General features: G+C 45.6%; 1 protein-coding gene across 1 annotated transcript; it reads right to left on the bottom strand.

Moving 5' to 3' along the window:
- Positions 1-26: 26 nt before the first annotated feature.
- LOC308483170 (uncharacterized protein) lies at positions 27-7,294 on the bottom strand (the record flags this gene model as incomplete). Its single annotated transcript, XM_081016756.1, has 3 exons — positions 27-122; positions 1,010-3,783; positions 6,112-7,294. 3 exons carry the CDS (start codon positions 7,292-7,294, stop codon positions 27-29), a joined length of 4,053 nt encoding a protein of 1,350 aa, XP_080872882.1.
- Between the last annotated feature and the right edge of the window lie 12,493 nt (positions 7,295-19,787).

The raw sequence follows: 19,787 nt of genomic DNA, 5'->3' as shown, positions 1-19,787 counted from the left end.
CAGTCCCTGCACTGCAGCTAAATTGGTCACAGGAGGGTGAGATTGTAACACATCTGGGCCATCCATAAGCCATTTGACACACAGTCCCTGCACTGCAGCTGACATTTCCACAAAATGGTGAACTGGAATGGGGAACGCATTTGGGCCAACCACTACTGATCTCACATACAGTCCCTTCTTTGCAATGGAACTTGTCACAGGAAGGCGAGATGGAAATACACCTTGGATGCCCTTCATATATCTCACACACAGTCCCTGCATGACAGCTGATTTTTTCACAAGCAGGTGGGCTCATACGGGCAACACATTTGGGCCAACCACTGCTGATTTCACAAACTGTCCCTTCTTTGCAATGAAAATTGTCACAGGAAGGTGAGACAGAAATACATCTTGGATGCCCTTCGTATATCTCACACTTAGTCCCTGCACTGCAGCTGATTTTTTCACAGGAAGCTGGGTTGGAATGGGGAACACATGTGGGCCAACCACTACTGATCTCACATACAGTCCCTTCTTTGCAATGGAACTTGTCACAGGAAGGCGAGATGGAAATACACCTTGGATGCCCTTCGTATATCTCACACTTGGTCCCTGCACTGCAGCTGAATTTTTCACAGGAAGCTGGGTTGGAATGGGGAACGCATGTGGGCCAACCACTACTGATCTCACATACAGTCCCTTCTTTGCAATGGAACTTGTCACAGGAAGGCGAGACGGAAATACACCTTGGATGCCCATCGTATATCTCACACTTGGTCCCTGCACTGCAACTGAATTTTTCACAGGAAGCTGGGTTGGAATGGGGAACGCATGTGGGCCAACCACTACTGATCTCACATACAGTCCCTTCTTTGCAGTGGAACTTGTCACAGGAAGGCGAGATGGAAATACATCTTGGATGCCCCTCGTATATCTCACACTTGGTCCCTGCACTGCAGCTGATTTTTTCACAAGAGGACAAGCTGGAACGTGGAACACATTTGGGCCAACCACTACTGATTTCACATACAGTCCCTTCTTTGCAATGGAACATGTCACAGGAAGGCGAGACGGAAATACATCTTGGATGCCCTTCATATATCTCACACTTGGTCCCTGCACTGCAGCTGATTTTTTCACAAGAGGACAAGCTGGAACGTGGAACACATTTGGGCCAACCACTACTGATTTCACATACAGTCCCTTCTTTGCAATGAAACTTGTCACAGGAAGGCGAGATGGAAATACATCTTGGATGCCCTTCATATATCTCACACTTGGTCCCTGCACTGCAGCTGATTTTTTCACAAGAGGACAAGCTGGAACGTGGAACACATTTGGGCCAACCACTACTGATTTCACATACAGTCCCTTCTTTGCAATGGAACATGTCACAGGAAGGTGAGACGGAAATACATCTTGGATGCCCTTCATATATCTCACACTTGGTCCCTGCACTGCAGCTGATTTTTTCACAAGAGGACAAGCTGGAACGTGGAACACATTTCGGCCAACCACTACTGATTTCACATACAGTCCCTTCTTTGCAATGAAACTTGTCACAGGAAGGCGAGACGGAAATACATCTTGGATGCCCTTCATATATCTCACACTTGGTCCCTGCACTGCAGCTGATTTTTTCACAAGAGGACAAGCTGGAACGTGGAACACATTTGGGCCAACCACTACTGATTTCACATACAGTCCCTTCTTTGCAATGGAACATGTCACAGGAAGGCGAGACGGAAATACATCTTGGATGCCCTTCATATATCTCACACTTGGTCCCTGCACTGCAAGTAACTTTTTCACAGGATGACAAGCTGGAACGGGGAACGCATTTGGGCCAACCACTACTGATTTCACAAACTGTCCCTTCTTTGCAATGGAACATGTCACAGGAAGGCGAGATGGAAATACATCTTGGATGCCCCTCGTATATCTCACACTTGGTCCCTGCACTGCAGGTGAATTTTTCACAAGAGGACAAGCTGGGACGGGCAACACATTTAGGCCAACCACTACTGATTTCACAAACTGTCCCTTCTTTGCAATGGAACTTGTCACAGGAAGGTGAGACGGAAATACACCTTGGATGCCCTTCATATATCTCACACACAGTTCCTGTATTGCAGGTGAATTTTTCACACGAGTTTCTAATGGGAATGCAGGTGGGCCAGTCATCAACTAATTTACAAAGTGTTCCTTCTTTGCACTGGATTTTGTCACAAGAGGCTGGGATTGGAACACACATTGGCCAACCATCTATAATTTCACAAGTAGTCCCATCCCTGCAGCCGAGTTTGTCACAGGTGGGTGGGATAGGCATACACTGAGGCCAACCATCAACCATTTTACAAGTTGTCCCCTCACTGCAATGGATTTTGTCACAGGACGGTTGGATTGCTGTGCACTGGGGCCAACCTTGGATGATTTTACAAATGGTCCCTTGTCTACAGTAGACGTTTTCACAGGAGTGAGGGGCTAGAACACATTCTGGCCATCCGTTAACTGTTTTACAGATGGTTCCCACTTTACATTGCAACTTGTCGCAGGTGGGAGGGATGGGAATGCATTTGGGCCTTCCATCAATGAATTTGCAAACAGTCCCCTCTGCACATTTTGTTTTCTGACATGAAGATGGCAAAGGCACACACGTGGGCCAGTTATGCACTATTTCACATACAGTTCCTTGTCTGCATTTATATCTGTCACAGGAAAGCGGGATGGGTATGCATGTTGGCTTGTCATCAACCATTTCACACACGGCCTCTTCTGTGCAAACAAAGGACGCACACGACGTTGGTTTATCTGGGATGCACGTCGGCCAGCCATTGACAATATCACACACTGTTCCCGTTTTGCATTCCGTATTCTCACAGGAGTGCGGCAGGGGCACGCAGCTGGGCCACCCGTTCACCATTTCGCAGACATTTCCCACTGCGCACTGGATTTTGTCACAGGATATTACGGTGGGCACACACTTGGGCATGCCATCTGTGATCTCACAGATTGTTCCTTCTTTGCAGTGAATGGTGCCACAGGAAGGTGCAACGGGCACGCAGGCAGGAATCCCATTAGCTATCTTACATACTGTCCCCTGCTTGCAGTGAACTTTGTCACAGGACGGTAGGACGGGTACACACCTGGGCAAGTTGTTCACAGTCTTGCATTCAGTGCCAGCCACACAATTTAAATTGGCACAGGATGGCCCTGGGACACACTTAGGCCAACCATCCACAATATTACACATAGTCCCTTGCTCGCAGACGGTATGCAGGCAGGATGGCGGCAATCGGACACACGTCGGGTAGCCATCGATCACCTCACACATGGCCCCTTTATCACAAAGAAGGACACCGCATGATGCTGTTACTGGGACACATTTAGGCTGACCATGGACAACCTCGCATTCAGTCCCAACTTCACATTGGACTTTGTGGCAGGAAGGCTGGTGGGGCACACACTGGGGCCAGCCATTGATGAGGCTGCACACTGTTCCCGGCTTGCATTGAGTATTCTCACAGGATGCCGGTGCTGGGATACATTTAGGGAAGCCATCAGCTAGGTCACATATTGACCCTTCTTGGCACTGGACTTGATGACAAGATGGTGGGTGAGGGACACACCTGGCATGGCCCTCTACTATCTTGCACACTGTCCCCTCTTGGCATTGGATGGTATTGCAGGTTTGAGGTTCTGGGACGCATTGTGGCTGATTGTGCGTAATGCTGCATACGTATCCCTTTCCACAACTCGTTCCACTGCAGGGGATGGGATGAGGGCTCAGTGGAGGCAGGGCTGCTAGAAAACACAAAGAATCACTGAGGGTAAATGGAAGAGCTATCAGTACAGAAATATCTTGGAAGGCCCAGAAAGGCATGAAAGAGAAAAGGAAATAATAGGCTATGAAATAACGCCCTGTTCCACAGAATCTCAAAGCCTGTCCTTCACCACCAACCATTTCTGTACATCATGGGTGAGGAACCTGTGGCCTTCCAGATGTTGTTGGGCATCAGCTCCCATCAGCCCAAGCCAAGCATGACTGATGGAAAGGGATCATGGGAGTGCAGGTTTCTTCATATAGCACTGTCCTCCCTTCTTTCCTCCCATATCAACCTACCTGTGCACTCAGATAATAAGAGAAGGCTCTTTGTGTTCAGCCCTGAGAAGTAGGTCATGTAAGTACAAAAGCACATAGAAACATAGCAAGCGGCCTCCTACAAAGCCAGACCATTGGCCCAACTAGCTCAGCATTGTCCACACTGACTGGATGTGGCTCTGCAAAAGTTTCAGATAGGGAGTCTTTCCCAGCCTTACCAGGAGAAACCAAGGATTGAGCCTGGGACCTTCTGCATGCAAAGCAGTTCTTCAAGCACTTCCTCTTTGCCTTACACTTTTGGTGCCTCTCACTCCTTTGCTAGCTGGCTGATCAGTTGGAACTGTTGCTTGCAGAAGGTGGTCAGTTCTAGACCATTTGCAGATTGTGCCTATGTTCCAGGCTCAGTCCTTGGCACCTCTGCTTACAAGAGTCAGGTAACAGGAGTTGGGTAGGGCCCTGCAGCTCTGCTGCCAAGGAAAGCAGATCGTTCTGGACTAGGTGAGCAAATGGTCTGACATGTCATAAGATCACTTCTGTTTCCCTTTTTTGCAAAATTGCGTGATGTACCTGTGCTCTTCAACCTTGGGTCCCCAGCTGTTGTTGAACTACGACTGCCATCATCGAAAGCCGGCTGGGGATGATGAGATATGGGATACAGCAATATCTGGACACCCAAGATGGGAGAACACAGTGCTCCATGACACTGTTCTCAGACTTCCATAATTCCCTTACTAAAGCAGCCTAAATGTTCCATAGTAGCAGTTTAATCCTTTGATCACTCACTTGTCAGAGAGAATCCAGAAAATGGAATTGCCAATCTATTGCATTCCAGTGCTTTCTGAGTTCCCCATCCACCTTTTTCAGACCTGATTTGCATCAATTTTTAAAATTAAAAATGCAACAGAGTGCACAGGTAATGTTACTGAAGCTTTTCAGGGCTAATGCCCTTTTAATTAGAAATTTCCTTCTTGGATCTTATGCTTCCTGCTCAGTACGGATATGGCATTATAGATTTATTTTATTGTGAAAATTTCTAGACTGCTTGATGTGTGTGTGTGTAGGCTGTGCACAGTATTCAGTGAAAGTGAACATGTAATAAAATCATTAAGCAAATCATAAGTACATTTAACATTGAATTTATTAGCTCCTGTTCTCTCAAGGGAGGCAATCTTTGCTCATTGGTTTGCTCTCATTCTTTTTCTTTTCTTTTCTTTTTGTCAACTGCAATTTATAAAAAAGAAAGAAGTGAGGAAATGAAGAATCAAAGCCCCTCTGATTAGAACAGGAACTAATTAATTAAGAAGCTTTTAAGAGGCAATTCCTCTCTAATACTACAGTTGGTAGGAGCCACACAGAGGGAACTTCTTTATAAAATCGTAGGAATATTTACTGAATGAGGCCTCTGAATAAACATTATTGTAGGATATTGGCCTTGCTGGTGGGCAGGGTCCCCCCCCCCCCCAGCCAGACCTCATTAGAACTCAGCTCTGGCACCTTTCAGGTGGGTGCCATTGCCATTCTAAGAGCATGAGGGAGGCGTTCATGGTGAATTTTGGCACCTCTTTTTCTAGAAAAATAACATTGCTGGTGGGCTTTGCTAAATTTAGTAATAGCATTAAATACTTCATTGAATGACCATTTTAATCGCTCTTCCAGCTGACTGGGTACAAGCAATGCCTTAGCAGTGCTACATGGCTCTAGTGCAGAAGCAAACTTTGCCTTAATTGTGCTCAGACTGAAAAAGACACAATAGCTCCTGCACCAGAGACTGGACACTGGTGGTCTTCCAATAGTGGCTGAACTACAACTCTTGCCATCCCTGTTCATTGGCCATGTAGTTGAGAGTTGGAGTCCAACAACATATGGAAGGCCGCAGCTTCCTTACCTCTGGGATATGGTGATATAGGTTAAGAAGAAGAAATAGATATGGCAGCAGGAGATGACTTTGAGATCTTGGATACATCAGGGGAACTCTGGATGTGCAGCATGTAACAGGAAGGATGGAAAGGAGGAAGGAAGGCAGGACTTACAATGGATGGCAAAGGCCACAGAGCCATAGCTATTGTGTGGGGCGACCCCAATGCTCAGAAGGCTGAAGGTAGACTTGGGGTGTTCTACAAAGTGCATTGCCTGGTGCCCACTGAAGATGAACTCAGTCCAGGAGTAGGAAGTGCCTGGTATGACCCGCCAGTGTGCATAATGCAGTGGTTGCTTGTCTAAGGTAATGCTCTGGCACGTTCTGCTCTCTGCGACAATGAGTCCCAGGTTGTGGAAGCCTTCCTGACCCAGGATGCCGTAGGATTTGGAGTAGTCAGACATTGCAGGGACACCAGAGAGGAAGGGGTCATAGGGAACACCCTCTTTGACCCCTCCTGTGGCGTAGAACAGCACTTGGACACCCACATTGGAAGAGATGTACAGGGGCTTTTGGCCTCTCACTTCAACTGCAATCACCTGCCCATCTTGCAAATGGTGCTTGGCATAATGGCTGCCAGAACGGACTTGGAGGTGTGTTGTCTGGCAAGCAGCCACATAGGCCACATCGTAATTGGTCTGGAAGGGCAGTGGGGCTACCAAGAATTCTTTGCCCCATTTCCGGGTGGACAGCAGCTGCTCAGAAACATGCTGGCAATTGTCATGTGCCCAAATGCAACTGTGGCCAGACAAGACTACAACCGGCTTGTGAGAGACCACTTTGGTGCCAGAAAGGTCCTGGTGGCTTTGGATCTGGACAGCTTGGTAAGCTTCAAGGGAGATAACGAGCTTGCTTCCTGGCCCATAAGTCACCCCATGGAAAGTCACTTGGCCGGTGACATAGATGAAGACTTGAGTAGGGTCCTGGCTGGATACCACGGAGAACTCCTGGAAGCCCTTGGAAGGCTCTCCAGAAGGTGTCACCACATAGTGAGTATTCCCAAGTAAATACCTGGGGTAGACAACTGTGGTGGCAACTGAGTTGAGTTTGGAGCTAAGTGAGAGGACCGTGACATCATGGGAGGCCCTGACGATGACGGCAGAGTGGAATTTGTTGCTTCCAACCATTTCGACGTTACTTGGCAACTGTACTGGCACGGTCTCACCACGCTTGACAGCGAAGTCCCTCAGGAACTTGGTCTTGTAGACGGCAACAGTGACAGAGGTGCCGTCTTTTAGGCCAGTGACGAAGAGTTTGAAACTGCCATCCTCAAAGCTTTTCTGCAACCCGTTCTGCATGAAGGCTGTTATGAAGTGCTTCCCTTGGGTTCGCCCAGAAACTCTACCTAAAGAGATGAGAGAGGGATGCATTTGCTGAAATAGTTGAAAATCAAAATGGCTCTCAAGGCAGTATTCTGCCTCTGAAGGCAAAATCAAGCTGAAGGTTTATATATCCCAGCCTACTGTTCTCACAGTGGCAAACCTGATGCCTATGGGAAGACAGCGAGCTGTACTGTTTTCAGGGGCTGCTAAACCATTTTTATTCTAGCAAGCCTATCCAGGTATGTAACTGCAACATTTGTAATAATTACTGGTTTTATTTTGTTATTATTATTATTATTATTATTATTATGACTTACTAGTCACTTGTTACCTAAAGAGCTCAAAGTGACGTGCATGACTTTTTTTAGACTTTTTTTTTTTTTTGTAAACAAGTTACAGGTCTTTTGTTCTAGCAAGAGGTATATCAATTTGTTAAATAAAAAATAGTGAGTGCAACATAGATTGCAGGTTGCACATGGGCCCCAAAGCACTTTAATCTATAGTTTTCTGTTAGAACACAAAAGTTTATAGCCATGACTATACTTACCACACAGAAGAGCGATCCAGGCCCATAGAAGCAACATTTTGATCATACTTCAGCCTGGAATGTAAAAATATAAAACATCTATTGGAATTCCGGAATAAGCTGTATTCAGCACTAACGTTGGGTTATTCTTGGTTCCATACCCTCCAACATTTCTCCATTGAAAATAGGGATGTCCCATTTAATAATGATAATTTTACTATTTATACCCCACACATCTTACTGGGTAGCCCCAGCCACTCTGGGCAGCGTCCAACATATATAAAAACATAATAAAACATTAAACATTTTTTAAAAACCCTTCCCTATACAGGATTGCTTTCTGATGGCTCAGGGGTCGGATAACTCCTTACCGTCCAACATTTCTCCAGTGAAAATAGGGACATCCTAAGGAAAAGTGGAGCATTCTGGGATCAAATCAGAAACTGGGACGGCTTCTCTAAATCAGGGATGCCCCTGGAAAATAGGGAAACTTGGAGGGTCTGCGGGTTTTCCACATGGGGGAGCAGTTTTGATAATGTTTGCGCCACTGAGGCACAAACTACACCAGTAAGGCTCACTGGCCATAATGGGGCTTACTTCTGAGTAAACATAAACTGTATCAGTAAAATCCTGTGTACGTTTATTCAGAAGTGGTCCCGATGTGTTCCATGAGACTCAGACCCTCCAGGTATTTTCCTGGGACAGTCCCAGATTTACAGAAGCCATTCTTGTTTCTGATTTCATCCTAGAATGTCCCGCTTTTCCTTAGGACGTCCCTACTTTCATCAAAGAAATGTTGGAGGGTATGGTACGGTGTCTCTATTTCATCAGAGAAATATTGGGAGGGAATAGAGTTATGCAACCCCCAAGCCATGTGAAGGTAGCCTTGCATAGGGAAGGTTTGTTTGTTTGTTTGTTTTAAAAAAGTCTAACGTTTTATTATGTTTTTATATATGTTGGAAGCCACCCAGAGTGGCTGGGGCAGCCCAGGCAGATGGGCGGGGTATAAAAAGGAAAATTCTTATTCTTATTTTTATTATTTACAGTGGCACCTCGGGCTACAGACGTTTCAGGTTACAGACTCTGCTAACCCAGAAATAGTACCTCAGGTTAAGAACTTTGCTTCAGGATGAGAACAGAAATAATGCAGCAGCGGTGCGGCAGCAGTGGGAGGCCCCATTAGCTAAAGTGGAACCTCAGGTTAAGAACAGTTTCAGGTTAAGAACGGACCTCCAGAACGAATTAAGTTCTTAACCCGAGGTACCACTGTAATAGGACAGCCCTATTTTCTTTGGAGAAATATTGGAGGATATGTAGGACTTCCTGCCTAGTAAGAGTGTTTAGGATCACAGCCTAATATCTTACCTTTTCTGAGATGAGAACAGATACAAAAAAGAAGCTTCCTTGGGCTGTGTATGGACAATCATTTCAATATAGAAACAGAACATTCCCTGCCCCTTTGCACTACTCTGGCACCGACCCAGAACTATGATTAGCAGCTTCATATATGTGCAAACATAAAGTGGGGGAAGAGGGTTGCTGTAGGGGGAAATAGCCTGTCCATTGTTCCCAATTGTAGCATACCCTCCAACATTTCTCTGCTGAAAATAGGGACGTCCTAAGGAAAAGGGACGCGGGTGGCGCTGTGGGTTAAACCACTGAGCCTAGGACTTGCCGATCAGAAGGTCGGCGGTTCAAATCCCCGCAACGGGGTGAGCTCCCGTTGCTCAGTCCCTGCTCCTGCCAACCTAGCAGTTCGAAAGCACGTCAAAGTGCAAGTAGATAAATAGGTACTGCTCCGGCGGGAAGGTAAATGGCGTTTCCGTGCACTGCTCTGGTTCACCAGAAGCGGTTTAGTCATGCTGGCCACATGACCCGGAAACTGTACACCGGCTCCCTAGGCCAATAAAGCGAGATGAGCGCTGCAACCCCAGAGTTGGTCACGACTGGACCTAATGGTCAGGGGTCCCTTTACCTTAAGGAAAAGGGGGATCAAATAAGAAACTAGGATGGCTTCTGTAAATCCAAGACAATCTCTAGAAAATAGGGATACAGTGGTACCTCGGGTTACAGGCACTTCAGGTTACAGACGCTTCAGGCTACAGACTCTGCTAACCCAGAAATAGTACCTTGGCTTAAGAACTTTGCTTCAGGATGAGAACAGAAATCACATGGCAGTGGTGCGGCGGCAGCAGGAGGCCCCATTAGCTAAAGTGGTACCTCAGGTTAAGGACAGTTTCAGGTTAAGAACAGACCTCCATAACGAATTAAGTTCTTAACCCAAGTTACCGCTGTACTTGGAAGTTCTGTTGTAGTACTTGTGTGGGCCAGGCACCCCTTCCCCCACGTCCGGAAAGAACAGACAGAACAACATCACTTGGGGTCAAATCAGGCTAAAACTTTATCGATTCCAGATGTAAAGGTTTGGCATAGGCAATGGGTATAACAATTGCATCTCCAGCCCACCATCCCGAGCCACATCGATCTGATTCAGAGAGATTTGAGAGGCATCCAAGCTAAAGCAGCTTCCCTTTGATTCACTCCAAACAATCTAGATCATCCTGGAGCCTCACAAACCATTCAGAGTTTCAGAGGCAATGGGAGAGGCAAACCGTGTGCCAGCAAAAGTGACAATGTTTCTCCTTAAACTTTCCATATAAGGAAAAAAAGAACTAGGGTGGGACACATACAGAGGGAGAGAGATTAGTGGTGTACTTTTGTGACTGACAGCTTTGGCTTCCAACTGGAGAATAGTTTTATCAGGGGCTCTCCTTTTTACTTTCGATCACAGGGCAAAGGGAATCTGAACAAGGTTGCTCCTGTGCCAGCTGCTGCCTGTTCAGCAGGGGACTACAGCTGACAACTCCCCAAGTAGGCATTTGAAGTTCCACCAAGTCCAAACAACCTAGGTCAATCCAACCAAGCATGTTTCCCCTGGCTGCTTGGTAGAGCAGAGGGTAAGGCATCCCTTCTTGCTAAAGGCAGTGGAGGACCTGGGCATCTCAAATTCCAGCAGTGCTCTGTGCGACACCAAATTCACCCCCCTCCCCACCTCTTCCATTCAACATCACAGTTGCAGCATCCCCTGTCGAGCCACTGAGGCTCCATTCCCAGTGTGACCAAACTGGTTGGGCTCTCCTAAAGTTGCCTCTGCCAATGGTAATGCCTTCATAGCAGCTTAGAGTAACTGTGCCACCAACTCAATGCATGCATAAAACCCCAGATTCAATCCTAGCAACCTATTGTGTCAGGCCATTGGATCAGCTAGCTCTGTAATGTCTACACTGACTGACAAAGGCTCTCCAGACAGAGGTCTTTCCCAGTCCTACCTAGAGATGCTAGGATTGGCCCTGGGGCAATCTACATACAAAGCAGATGTCCTACTAGTGAGCCACAACCCTTCTCCAAGTAGCGCTGAGAATGGCTGGGACTCTGGAGAGCCACTGTCAGTCAGTGTCGGAAGTACAGAGGTAGGTGGACCAGTTTGCTCTGCCTTGGTATAGGGCAGCTTCCTATGTTCCAAATAAGCAACTAGGGAAGCGTAACTGGTGAGGGAAAGAACTGGCCATGCCACCTTTCTCCTGCAGCATAATGGAAAACCCAGTGGTGAGCTAGGCTGCCCGCTTTGAACCAAAGAGTGAGAAGGTCACATCCTGTTTTACTGAAAGAATATACCGTATTTTTCACTCCATAAGACACACTTTTTTTCCTCCTAAAAAGTAAGGGGAAATGTCTGTGTGTCTTATGGAGCAAATATGTGGTCCCTGGAGCCAAATTGCCCGGGGGAGAAAATCAGATCATGCCTTTTCTTTATTGAAAGAGGGAAGTGGGTGTTGAAACAAAGCCGCTGATCGTTTGCTGATTGGGGAGAGAGATAAGGGACGCTAGAGATAAGGGAGGCTGCCTGGGAGGGGGGAGATAAAGACAGCAAAGTTGCAAAGGGGGGAAATAGGAAGACTAAAGCAATAACGAGAGAAATTTGAAGAAAAGGAGGAGCAAAAAAGTGCTCCAGCTAAGGTAAAAACACTAAGGCAAACAAGAGGGAAGAGAGTGTTGAAAGGAAACAGCTGATCGGTGGGATCGGGAGAGGGATAAGGGACGCTAGCGGAGGCTGCCTGGGAGGGGGGATGTAAAAGCCCATGGATCCTCAGGATTTTTACATTGGGTCACCCCAAATTCACCATCAGATCATATAGCATGTCCATGGCTACAACCTGCACCAAAAAAAATCACACGTCCACTGTTTCCTGGGGCTGCAATGGTGCAAAAACGTTGTTACAAAGCACGGATCCACATGGATTCTCAGGATTTTTTGCATTGGGTCACCCCAAATTCACCGTCAGATCACATGTCTGTGGCCACAGCATGAACCACAAAAATCATACATCCACTGTTTCGTTCAGAATTTTTTTTCTTCTTGTTTTCCTCCTCTAAAAACTAGGTGCGTCTTATGGTCAGGTGTGTCTTATGGACTGAGAAATACGGTAGGTGAAGGGGTACTTTGAGGGACTTTCAAGAAGACAAGTGGGGTTTTAGGGTTGCAACAAACACACCAGGGTTGGTGTTCAGCACCGTCGCATGGGGAAAAGTACAGCCGTACCTTGGATCCCGAACGTCGCAAACCCGGAAGTGAGTGTTCCGGTTTGCGAATGTTCTTTGGAACCCGAACTTCCAGTGTGGCTTCTGCGGCTTCCAATTGAGTGCAGGAAGCTCCTGCAGCCAGTTGGAATTCACGCCTTGGTTGTCGAATGTTTTTAGAAGTCGAACGGACTTCCGGAACGGATTCTGTTCAACAACCAAGGTACGACCATACTGCAAATTTCTCACTGAAGAGGGACAGAGAATCCCTTTTAAAAACACCCCACATTTCAAAGGCTCAGAATGTAAGATGTCCACAAGAATCCATCTCATATTTTCTCAAAAGGGTGTTAATCACCCATTCCATCAAGGATGAAACACTTTAAAGTTTCTTTCTGTCGTGCAGGTTATTGACTTAATGGTACCTCTATGGTGTATGTATACAAACTGGCCACCAAACCAAAGCAATGAGGGAGCAAATTTTTTTGGCTCCTCCAAATCGTCCTGTGCCCATCCTTCTGAAATTTGGCAGATTTCTTACCTAGGGGCACCTCTATGACATATGACTCTTTCATGCAAATTGGTCACAAAACAATAATTAAGCGAACTAAACAAAGATTAAGTGAATAGTGTATTTTTAAATCACCCTGAAACTATAAAGGCTGCCCTTGCAGGAAAAATACAGCAGAACATCTCCTGAAATTCCATCTAGTTCAGCCACTAAATAGAAAAGTTATAGACGGCCCCTAATTTTTTTAAAAAAGAAAGCTAAATGCATTGTTTCAGCAGCTTTAATATCTGCAATTTTACTGCATGCAGTTGTTATCTATTTATAATTCTAATGTGAAATTGCTCTGTGATGCTTCTTAGGAAGCAATTCATAAATGAAATAAATATTAATATTAAAATGTACTTTTAACGAAACTGTACCATAAGGTTTGGAAAAGTTTGTGGTCTGATTGGTAGCTGCATTACAACCTGCATATAATCTTGGAACTAGTGAATTAGATTGGCTTGCTTTAAAATGTGAACCAAATGTATTTCTCCTCCATCCCCGCCACTCCCCCCCCCCAGCCACTTATAAGATCTGTTCCTTCCTACCTTGGTTGACTTAGTCTTCCCAGTCTTGGTTTACCTCATTCCTAGCTCCTGGCTGAGATCCTGGTCTCAAAATCTTGGTTTTCTAGCCTCTGTGATCCAGATTCTAGCCAATAGGGTGAAGGGACACTCCTTTTTGACACCCTTCAGCACTATTCTAATTGTCGCTTGCCTATTGGATGCCTGAGAGCAAGAAAGGCGGGATCTTTCTTTTGCACAGTTCCCTTGGGAACCAAAGATGAAATGGTACCGGTAATTCCAACAGCTGCCATGTGGGGGCAGCCCTGTGCCCATATCATGTGGGGTTCCTCATCTTTCAATGCCTCATAGTCTCAGATCTGTTTGGGGGGGGGGGTTGCTTGTCCCTAACAACAAATTTAAGATGTAACAGAGAAAGGGGGGAAATGTCAAATACAACTGTCCTCATTTTCATAATGTTCCCCCCGCAGCCCACAAACTCACAGATAATGGCAAGAAATAGTGCCACCAAAGTGTTGTTTGGCCCTGACATATGTGTGGGGTGTGTTGAAGGCTACAAAAGGGCTTTCATTGAACTTCTATCCCATAAGAAATAGAATTGTAGAGTTGTAGGAATATGCAGCTGTCTTTGGCATTATCAGCACCATGCTCTAACCCATGGTTAGGCAAACAAGGGCCCGGGGGCTGGATCAGGACCAATCGCCTTCTAAATCCAGCCTGCGGACAGTCTGGGAATCAGCGTGTTTTTACATGAGTAGAATGTGTGCTTTTATTTAAATGCATCTCTGGGCTATTTGTGGGGCATAGGAATTCGTTCTCCCGCCCCCCCAAAAAATAGTCTGCCCCCCCCACAAGGTCTGAGGAACAGTGGACCGGCCCCCTGCTGGAAAGGTTTGCTCACCCCTGCTCTAACCATTTAAGCTACACTGACACCAAGAAGAGCAAAGAAAGACCATCAGTTCTAGCACAATGCATGTTGCGATACAAACTACAATATTTCCAGAGTTTTGTGTATATTGAGAAGCGAGCAAGCAAGTCTCTGTCTTGAGAGCAGTCTTGCATTCTTGAACCACCAGCCATGAACAAGTTAATAAAAAAAAAAAATAGAGAGCATAAATGGGCCACACGGGTGAGCGTTAGGGGTGAGTCTCCAGTTTTTATTTCCCCATTCATAAAGTTCAGTTCAACATTTCTCGGCGTCAGTTTGCAATTTTCAGCAAAAGATCCTGGTGAAAGGTTATCAGCTTTTCCTAACAGAACACACTTCTTTTCAGTGTGTGCATTTGAATACACACTTTCCCTGAATGTGAATTTTTTTGTACACAACTGTATCACAAGGTTTGGAGAAGTTTGAATTTCAAAGAATAGCTCTGTTCTGGTTGGCTTATTGTTTCAGGAAGTGCAAATAAGGTAGGTTCACCTAAAAAAATTAACCAAACTGAATTTCTCCTCCACTCATACTGGGGGGGCGGGCGGTAAAACAGAAAGCTGCAAATCCTGTTGTCCACAACACAATATAGCCTTTGAACTCCCTGAGCGGGCGCCACTTAGTCTGGGTCTTGAAAGGACTTGGCGTATTTAAACATGTTTGCTTCAGACTCTGATCTCTTCCAAAGCAGGCAAATGTTTCTTTGCTTCTTTATCTGCCCAGCTAATATCGTACATGCCAGAATAAATGGATGCGAAGGATTATTCTGCTGGGGGGTATTCAGATGCTCAGTTACTCATCGTGTACAGTAGGACGGAGAAACTGCAGCCCTCCAGCTGTTGATGGACTCCACCTCTGTTCAACAACATCTGGAGGACCACGGCTCTATTCCTGATGAACAGGAAAGAATACATTCCCCATCATTTCCAAGCTCAATCAAGTTCCTGAAGGAAGGCAAGAATATCTCACAAATCTCTGGAAAAGGACCACTAGACAGAGCAATTTTGTTAGGGGTGGCACCCAATTAATTAGTCAAATGAGTTTCAATTTATTCATCTGTACAAATATGCATATGTGTAAAACAGTACCTGTGATGAAAACAAAGCATTGATTTTGGGATATTTAGCTGATGCATGCACATTTCATAGAAGTACTCATCTTAGAAGAGGCAACAGTAGCACAGACAAGGCAGGACTTTTCGACAAATGCCCAAATGCCCTATCTCATCATTCCTCTGAAAATGAACAGAAGGGCTCTCAAACTCAGCCGGTTTACCAAATTTTAAAATAATACAACATCTAAAAAGGGGAGCTCATGCAAGACCATCAAGTCCAGAGTCTAAAATGATCTTCTACTGAGAGGCATTCCTTCCTTTCTAAGATGGGAGGTGGAATGCCTCTTCTAATACAGTGACCATCCCCTTCATTTATAATAATAATAATAATAATAATAATAATAATAATAATAATAAGCAACTTTTATTTGCATCCCATCCCCCTGCCGAAACCCATCTAATTAGATGGCTTTCGGCAGGATTAGGGTTGGGAACAGTAAATGCTCATCGGGCCCAACTGTTTGTGCTCTTCTTATATGGGCCTGTGAGAATGTAAGAAGTTACATTAAACATATTTAACATTTTTTGAACTACCAGTTTTGCTTCCTGATTAATCAGGAGCACCTTTTTAACTGAGCAAAGTTGTTGCTATTTAATGAAATACGTAATTTTTAAAGTATTTAAATTGTCACAACAGTGGTTAAATATTTAATTGTCAAAACAAATAAAACAAACACTGCTTTGAAATGCCTTGAAATGTTTGGAAATAACAAAGGTAAGCTGAAAAAAAAAGCTTTTAATTAGGAGGCTGAGCTGAATGTTCAGTAATAAGCTTTTGTTTCTTGTTGTTGTTTTTAGGACAAAAAGAAGGCCTTGTCACGCAACTAAAATGTCCCCCAAACAACTTCCCCAGTGCTTACCTGTCCATTCACTGTTGTTCACCGCTCAGATTGGCAGACTTCTTTTCATGGAAACAGTACCATTTTCAGGTATCTAGGGAGATTTGTCTGCAATGATCTCATTGAAGGCGAGTTAAGCTAGTGCAGAGTAAGGGAACTGCATTCACTCCGAATTTAACTCCGTTTGCCACCAGTGACATCATCACGTGAGGTCAAAGTTGCTCATGAAATGTGTCATTCCCTTCATTTTCATTCAGCCCTATAACCAACTAATATAACTGATTCACCAACTAAACATTGCAGCCATACAAGTTGTATAAGAGACAAATTTATTCCCAATTGTAGCTTTAATTTTTTTTTATCTCAGCAGGAGTTAAAGTGTGGCCAGACCAAGAGAGCTGGATATTGTAGCTTCTTATCTCCTCAAAGCACAAGGAGAGCAGCATTTGATTAGCATGAAAAGCTCGTGATTTCAAAGCCATGTTTGGTATTTAGGCGGTCACAGTGTCACAAGTCCTGGTTTGTCCTTTTCACGGTTGAATCTGCAGTGTGTTTTCATGAGGCCTTCTCAAAATTGATCCCCCACCCACTACTTTATTGAATGAACATCTTATGTGGAATATAAGCCAGAGACTATGAATGCCACTTGAGTATTTTGTCTCCTTGTGGCAAATACAAGTTTCATTGGGTCTTGTGCCCAATGAAAGATAGGAGACCGACCCAAGAGGCATTGTTTATTTGTCCCTCTGTGACCAGAGTTGCGAGCCACGCTCTGCCATTATGCTGTGGGTCAAAGCAAGATCATGTCAATGCCCAATTATGCCTTTTCTTTCCTTAACTGCTCAAGAAATTAAAAGCAAAGACACGGTCACTGTGGAGTCACTGTGCTGAGATTTATGGCTGGGGTGTCTGATTGATCTCAATCCCAGCCTGGGAGGAGTGTGTGAGCTGATTGTACTATATCTCTGCAGAGTGGCAAAGGTGCCCTTAGCCCGCTGTTAAGTGAGAGGGGGAACAAATGAAGAATCACACAGGGGCCCCAACAAGCCCCCCCAGACCCTCCAAGTGTCCTCTATTTTCCAGGGACAGTCCTGGATTTATAGAAGCCACCCCGGTTTCTGATTTCATCACAGAATGTCCTGTTTTTCCTTAGGATGTCTCTATTTTTATCAGAGAAATATTGGAGGGAATGGGCTACTCCGCCCCCCAAAAAATGCATTTTGAAAACATGATGATTAAAATATTACTTTGTGAACAAAATCTGGGGCCTGAATTATGTAAATGCCTCGGGAATCTGTCCCACGAAGCCATTCCAAATACAGTGGACTCTCGGGTTGTGAACATGATCCATGTGGGATGCACGTTTGCAACCTGCAGCAGCGCGTCTGCTCACGCGCAGGTTGTAATTTGGCGCTTCTGCGCATGCACGACCTCCAAAACCCGGAAGTAACCCGTTCCAGTACTTCCAGGTTTCAGAAGTCCATAACCTGAAAAAATGCAACTTGAAGCGTCTGTAACCTGAGGTACGACTGTAAAGGGTGCTACCGCTAAAAAGGCCTTTGGAATCAAACCCACAAGAATTCTACTGAAAATGGGATGAACCCTGATAGAAATCAAGCTTCAGAAGGCTGTTGAATGACAACATGCCTGACCTTAGGCCAGGCTGGCTGGGGCTGCATGTTCTCCATCTCTGATTTGACAGGTGTGGCTCAAGGCTAGACTTTGTGGGCAAAGCCAAGGCAAAGCTAAGCACTTTTCTGCACCGAATTTCGGTAGGGCTTCATTCTCCTTCACTCCACAGCTTCCTTTGGGGATGGACCAATAGAGTTGCAGAGCACATGTCTCTCGTGGATGTTTAATCCCTGGTAGTAGGTGGTAGGAGACACCTCTGACTGAGACCCTGAAGAGGTGCTGCCAATGAGAGCAGATGCCAATAAGCAAGAAAGACACTTAGACTGACCTGGCATAAGCATCATCATCATCAACATCATCATCATACCCCACCCATCTGACTGGGCTTCCAAAAACTTTCCAATACAGGGCTGCCTTGAGAAGTCTTCTAAAGGTTACTTATATCCTTGACATCTGATGGGAGGGCATTTCACAGGGTGGGCACCACTACCGAGAAGGCCTTCTGCCTGGTTCCCTGTAACCTCACTTTTCGCAGTGCTGGACCTCAGTGTCTGGGCTGAATGATGGAGTGGAGACTGGGGACCATGAGCAGGGGTATGCTGTTGGGCTCATGCCCCCAGAGGCACCTGGGTGGCCACTGTGGGAAACTGGTTGCTGGGCTGGGATCACATCCACAGCATACATTTAAAGCACTCTTATAACAATTTAACAGCCATGGCTTCTTCCAAAGAATTGTGGGATCTGCAGAAGAGTTTGGATTTGATATCCCGCTTTATAACTACCCGAAGGAGTCTCAAAGCAGCTAACATTCTCCTTTCCCTTCCTCCCCCACAACAAACACTCTGTGAGGTGAGTGGGGCTGAGAGACTTCAGAGAAGTGTGACTAGCCCAAGGTCACCCAGCAGCTGCCTGTGGAGGAGCGGGGAAGTGAACCCTGTTCACCAGATTACGAGTCCACCGCTCTTAACCACTACACCACACTGGCTCTCTTGTTAAGTCTTGCTAAGCATGTTGAACAGGCATCGACAAACTCCGGCCCTCCAGATGTTTTGGGACTACAATTCCCATCACCCCTAGCTAACAGGACCAGTGGTCAGGGATGATGGGAACTGTAGTCTCAAAACATCTGGAGGGCTTGAGCTTGCCTATGCCTGCTCTTGAGAGCTGTTAGGAGACCTCTCACAGAGCTCCGATAACCAGCATGCTTAACAAATTCCTCTCCTTCCTTGGAGGTTTTTAAGCAGAGGTTGGATGGCCACCTGTCATGGATGCTTTAGCTGAGATTCCTGCATCGCAAGGGGTTGGACTAGAGGACCCTTGGGTCCCTTTCCAACTCTGCAATTCCACGATTCTATGAAATTACACTTCCGAAGATTCTTGCAGGGTAACCATGATTGCTAAAGAGCACTTTGAATGTTTGGTGTGATTGAGACCTGGATGGACTTCTGGTCTGATGCAGCGTAACCTTTCTATGATCTTATTCCTAGCTTCTGTATCAGGAGGACATCCTGCTAGTCAACCTCCTTGGATGACTCCTAAGATTAAAATACCAAAGGAATAAGGCACTTGGTCACTGTGGAAAACAGGATATAGTGAACTATGACCTAGGCAGACCACTGGCTTGATCTGGCAGGGCTGTTTTTTATCTTAAGCCACCCTGCTAAGTTGCTTTGTGATGACCTTCCAGCTGCATTAAAAATGGCGATTGGAAATTGGAAACTGGAACTCTTCAGTGACTAAGGTTTTTTTTTTTAAAAAAAAAAGACCTTGAGGCA

The sequence above is a fragment of the Podarcis pityusensis genome (assembly GCF_964106645.2).
Source record: "Podarcis pityusensis genome assembly, chromosome: 8".
Taxonomy (NCBI): domain Eukaryota; kingdom Metazoa; phylum Chordata; class Lepidosauria; order Squamata; family Lacertidae; genus Podarcis; species Podarcis pityusensis.
This window is presented reverse-complemented; position numbering and strand designations above follow the sequence as displayed.